At 49.1% G+C, this 6,000-nt stretch overlaps 1 protein-coding gene across 1 annotated transcript in view; it reads left to right on the forward strand.

Moving 5' to 3' along the window:
* The window catches only part of Psmb2 (proteasome 20S subunit beta 2), a 36,650-nt gene extending 31,625 nt beyond the window's left edge, over window positions 1-5,025 (forward strand). Inside the window, exons 4-6 of the mRNA XM_006996497.4 lie at window positions 939-1,101; window positions 2,670-2,719; window positions 4,790-5,025. Coding sequence (XP_006996559.1) covers window positions 939-1,101; window positions 2,670-2,719; window positions 4,790-4,897 — 321 coding nt within the window. The 3' untranslated portion in view covers window positions 4,898-5,025. The remainder of the gene's footprint in view (window positions 1-938; window positions 1,102-2,669; window positions 2,720-4,789) is intronic.
* Window positions 5,026-6,000: the final 975 nt, after the last annotated feature.

Here is a 6,000-nt window from a genome sequence, read left to right on the forward strand (position 1 = left end):
TCATTCATGTGCATTGTTGTTTTTACCTGCATGTATGTCTGTATGAGGGTGTCGGATCCTCTGGAACTGAAATTACAGACAGGTGTGAGCTGCCATGTGGGTGCTGAGAATTGAAAAACAGCCAGTGCTTTTTTTTTTTGAGACAGGCTTTCTTGTTCCTGTCCTGGATCTCGCTCTGTAGACCAGGCTGGCCTTGAACTCACAGAGATCCGCCTGCCTCTGCTGGGATTAAAGGTGTGTGCCACCACCCACTGAGCCATCTCTCGAGCCCTAGTTTCCTTATTTTAAATGACATAATTGGACCCAGCTCTCTGACCTGATGCATAATTGTGTTTGTTGGGTTTTGTTGATGTGTGAAACAGGGTCTCATTATGTAACTTTGACTGACCTGGAACTCGCAGAGGGCTGCCTGTCTTTGCCTCCCAAGTGCTGGGGTTTAAGGTGTGCACCATTATTCTGTGTTCTTGGTTTCAACAGTAAAGAATGATCCAAGAACATTTAAGCCTTTGAAATGCTTTTGTATCAGGCCACAAACACCACTCCCCACCCCATCCCCCGTGCGTGTATGAGAGTGTGTGTGTGCGTGTGTGTGTGTGTGTGTGTGTGTGTGTGTGTGTGTGTGTGTGTGTGTGTGTACAGCTGGTGGGAGTCAGGTTCTAGGGGTCACACTCAGATCACCAGGCTGGGCTGTCTGTCCTCTCACCTGGTGCGCCATCTTGACGGCCCATGTCAGGTTCTTTTCCACAGGCTTTAAATAGAAACCAGAAAGCCTTCCTTTACCTCTGACCGTGCTAGAAGTTCTCCGGGCGGATGTGAACGGTTACTTCCACTATATTTAGCCAGTTGCTGCTAATCGTTATTTGTCAGGAGCCAGACGCTCCCCGTGTGCGCTGTTGGCGCTCTGCTCTGCTCAGCACTTTGCTGTCTCTCCTTTGCAGACCCCATACCATGTGAACCTCCTCCTGGCTGGCTACGATGAGCACGAAGGGCCGGCACTGTACTACATGGACTACCTGGCAGCCTTGGCCAAGGCTCCTTTTGCAGCGCATGGCTACGGTGCCTTCCTGACTCTCAGTATCCTTGACCGATACTACACACCAAGTAAGTACTGCAGCCCGGGGGGAGCAGCCCGGGGGGAGCAGGCCCCAGAGCCCTGCCCCGGCTGCGTCCCAGCCTTGCCAAAGCTGGGAGTTGGCTGACTGCGTCCTAGAGAGGCTGGCTCCTCTCTGGAAGCTGATCTCTCTCTTGGGGGTCAGTGCAGTCTTCCAAAACTTTATTGATAGAAGTCTGACTGCCAGGGCTGGAGAGATGGCTCAGCAGTTAAGAGCACTGGCTGTTCTTCCAGAGGACCCAGGTTCAATTCCCAGCACCCACATGGCAGCTCACAACTCTCTGTAACTCCAGTTACCATGGCAAAATATTAAAAATTTTAAGAAGTCTTCCTGCCAACCAAAATAAGCTACTCCTATCTTTCAGCTGGGTTTTGCCTTGTGTGAAAGGGGTGCTGGAGGAGCGTCGTCATGAATAGAGCGTTATTACTCCGTTCTTAACTTGTGTGGCGTTGTTTTCTCTGCCTGGGTGATTACAGACGTCTCAGACAGTGGGCAAGTAAACCCGACAGTTGATGTAACGTGCTGAACTTACAAGGGTGGACGGACGGACGGACGGACGGACGGACGGACGGATGGGCCCTACCACGATAGCCAGGGACTCTTTTTAAAACCATCAAGGCTCTTGAGACCACTCCCTCCTGCAGAAGAAAGTCCTTTCTTCCCTCTCCTGTCAGCTGGGTGAGACTTGGCTAAGCAGTGCCCTTGTGCTAAGTCTACCTCTGACCCACTCCCAGGCCCAGCTCCAACCACTCTGGACAGTGGGGCCTGAAATTCCTAGCGAATCTCACAGGCCAGAGGTGCAGCACAGCTGAGCACTTGTCTCCACACACCCTGTTCTTCACTGCAGCCTCCTAACAGTTGGCAGATTCTTTTCCTTCTGCTCCTGCCCCCTCATTCAACCTTAGCCAGGCTAGAGCTCCAGGCCACATCCTGAAAAGAATTAGCCTGGCCTCCTGGTGACTGTCTCTTGATTTTGCATCTGTCAGTAATACAGCTGACTCCCCCACCAAAATAACCACCAGCCACCCTTGAAGCCTAATGCATAATGTGTCATCCCGGTTTGCCACGCCTACCAACAATCCCTTTGGACCCTGTTCAGAAGAGTCTCAGTCCATCCTCTTAACTGTCTTCCCATTGTTCTGCTGAGACCCAGCTGGGAGCGGGAGGATGGCGCACTGGCCTTGTTCTCCCTTTCCCTGATTTGCAGCTGGCAAGGCAGATGGAATTGATTTAAGCCCCGGACTACAGGGACTGGTGAGAGGGAGCTGTGAAAAGGAGGGGCAGGCTGCTGGACTCCCAGAGGCGGGCCCAGGCCAGGGGAGACAGAATTCCGTCATGCTTCCCCCTCTCTGCGGCTGAAAATCAATTTGTGATGGCTCAGGCCTGTGGGAGCCCTCCTCTGCATATGGAGTAACTTTGTTGGTAGAAGTCTGAGTGAGTTTACTTTTCCAATTGCGTGGCACTCAGACCTGAGGAAGTTTGAAACTTAATCACAAGCTGTTAAGAGCTGGACGCAGGGCAGCCTGAATTCAGTGTTTGGCCTCTGTTCTCTTTCAGCTATCTCACGTGAGAGGGCAGTGGAGCTTCTTAGGAAATGTCTGGATGAGGTGAGTTGCTCCCAGGGGGTCCTGAAGGAATGTTTAGTCTCGGGTTGAAGTACCATTCCTGTTCCTGGTTGCTTTTTCCTGCTCTTTCCCAGACGGTATAATAAATACCCACAGACCAGATGTGAAGTTGCTCCCAGTGATGGAGGTTGATGTGGGTAATGGGCTTGTTTTTCTCTCCTGGGTCACCTCCTCATCAGTGTCAGTTTTACTGATTTAATTATTTTCCTTTCTGGTTAATCCAGACTAGTGGTTCTGGAAGTTCACTGTGTATCATCTTGGGGGAACTTTCCTTATCCCCCAGCACCCACTTCTAAACCATTTATAGGGAGGTAGAGACTGAGTCTCTTGTTTTAACTGGCAACCAAGTGATTTTTTTAATGGCTTTTTGAGACAGGGTTTTTCTGTGTAACAGCCCTGGCTATCCTGGAACTTGCTCTGTAGACCAGGCTGGCCTCAAACTCAGAGAGATCCACCTGCCTCAGCCTCCCAAGTGCTGGTATTAAAGATGTGTGCTAGCACACCTGGCTAGGCAACCAAGTGATTTTAATACAGGTGATAATTAGGCCCCTGCGGTAAGGGACAGTGCCCTGGACTCTGCACACCTACTCTGCCACCTTTAAAGTCTACTTCCTTAACAGTGCATTCAGGTGACCGTAGAGAGCACCTGGGAAGTGTTGGATCAGAAGTGGAAAGAAATCTTTGTTTTGGGAGTCCAAGAACGCAAACTCTACTCATAGTAAGAGTGTAAGGCTCTAGGATGAGGCGGCCCAAACTAGCCTCTTTAGCCTCTTCCTTCCTCTGTTTTTCTTGTGACCTAAGAAGGAACTTGAATGAATTGTCCAGTGAGAGAGGACACAGTAGGTGGGGGCCTTCCTTGGCAGCACTGTCGCTCTGTGCTGCCTCTTGTATGACCTGTCCCTTTAGACCACAGCGCCCCATCCCTCTTCCTCTGCTCAGTCTCCTTTGCGCGGGAGCCACTGAGAATCAGCTCGGGGGTTCTTGGCCAGGCAGCTGATAGACAGTGTTACCCACCAATATTCTAAGGGGGGTTGGCCAGGAAGGAGGCACCGTACTATTCGATGCTGTTGAGATTTATTTCCCTAGGATCTTAAAAAAACCAGGGCCAGGCATGGTGGTAATGCCTTTCATCTGAGTGCTGGGGAAGCAGGGGTGAGTGGGTGAATTCCTGTGAGCTAGAGGCCAGCTTAGTACACACAGCAAGTATCAGGCTAATCAAGGCTACAAAATGAGACCTTGTCTTCAAAAAAAATTTTTTAAGGAAAACGTTTGCTTATTGTCACCTTTTCTTGAAGTTTGATCTTGACATGAGCAATCAGCCAGAAAGAACTGTGAAAATGGAATGGGCTGTTGTTACCCAGTCCTCATGGGCAACATGAAGGGAGAGGAGGCGGGAGGGAAGGAGGGAGGTCAGAAGCCTGAGAAGATCATTTCCCAGCACCTGAGGGAGTAGGTGGAGAGCCTGGGTCTTCTCTGTTGGGGAGGTTTCAGCAAGGGCAGCCACAGTTGTGACGACTTCCAAGCCATGCTGCTCACTAGTCACCTCGTGACACTGTCTGCTCCCATGTGTGTGGACTGTTCCTCGAACAGCCTTAACTTGGACTGCAAGAGACAGGGCCATGGCTTGTTCCAGGAATGTTCTCTGGACATCATCCCCACCACCTCATACACTAACACTCGGGTAAATAAATGACTAGCATAAACTGTTGGAACCTAGGATGTCCTGTTCAGGTCAGAGTCTCTAACTACCTGGAGACTTTTAAGAGGCAGGTCTGTTCCTATAGACGGATTGGTAGCAGACTGTGGGGTAAACATTGGATTGCCTCGTGTACGGGCTGACTTGACCGGAGGCAGGCTCCCAGCTGCAGGTCACGGTCACTACTCTCCAGTCAGCCTCCAGCTACTATATAGACATTCTTTAGTGACATGGCACTAGCTGCCCAGTTCCACAGAAGGAGAGGTTTTACACTCGACCTTTTAGCTCAGAACAGAACCTGCCACATACTTAGTATTCGGTAAATGTTTGCTCACTGATTTCCTTTATCTCTGCAGCTCCAGAAGCGCTTCATCTTGAATCTGCCTACCTTCAGTGTTCGGGTCATTGACAAAAATGGCATCCATAACCTGGAGAACATCTCCTTTACTAAGAAGGGCTCCTAACATCTCGTCCTTCCTCCCACTCATCAGGGGACTTTTTTGATAGGCTCCTTAATTTTTTTTTTCTACACTTTTGACGTGCACTCTTGATAAATGGTTAATCAAAATAAAGCTGAAGATAACTAAATTGAGCTTTCTGGTTTTGGTCTGTTTACCTAACGTCGCATAGAAAGGAACCAACCAGAAGGAGGGTCATCATCTTGTCAGGATGCTCCCTCCTGTCCCTCTCCTTCTGCTAATGACCTGAGTGTCTCTGCCAGCTCGAAGCCCACTGTCTGTCTTCCTTCCAGCTTCTTCTAGCTCGCTCTTTCGATCTCTGCTTGTTATGTCTTGTTCTCTCTAAAGCACTGCATCTCATTGTCTTTGAGCTTAAATCTTTTTTGTTGGCTAGACATGGTGGTGCATGCCATTAGTTCCAGCACTTGGAAGTCAGAGGCAGGAGAATCTTTGTGAGTTTGAGGCCAACCTGGTCTATATAGTGAGTTCCAAGACAACCAGGCTATGTAGAGAGACTTTGTCTCAAAAAAAAAAAAAAAAATCTGTTGTGTGTTTTGTTTTGAAATACATGTATGCATTGTAGGGGACAGAGGACAACCTTGGGTGTTGTTCTTGGGAACCCAGTGTGCCTCGCACCAACATGCCCATGTTTGGTTTTATGGATTCTGAGGATCAAACTCGGGTACTCAGACTTATGATTACCAGCTGAACTATGTCCCCAGCCCTTAAATCTTTTTCAGTTGATTGATGTACTTGGGAAATACGTCAACAGTGGAAAAACAGCAAGAAATTATTCCTCCTGTTATCTCTGATCACTTTCTCAGATAACATTTCAGCTACTAATTTCTTACATGTTTCTTTGTTTGAGACAGGATCTCATGTAGCCCAGGCTGGTCTTGAACTCTGTGTAGCTAAGGATGACCTTCAATACTTTATCCTTCTTTCTCCACTTTCCAAGAACTCGTGGATACAGCCTGCTTCACTATGCCCCTTCTTACTTTGGGTGTTGGCGAGGAGGATACAGGGATGGAACCCAGGCGCTTGTACTGGTAGGCAAGTGCTCAGCCGCTGAGCTCTGTCCTCAGTCCTCTTTTTAGTTTTTGTTTTGT

Source organism: Peromyscus maniculatus, chromosome 2, assembly GCF_049852395.1.
Source record: "Peromyscus maniculatus bairdii isolate BWxNUB_F1_BW_parent chromosome 2, HU_Pman_BW_mat_3.1, whole genome shotgun sequence".
Classification (NCBI taxonomy): domain Eukaryota; kingdom Metazoa; phylum Chordata; class Mammalia; order Rodentia; family Cricetidae; genus Peromyscus; species Peromyscus maniculatus.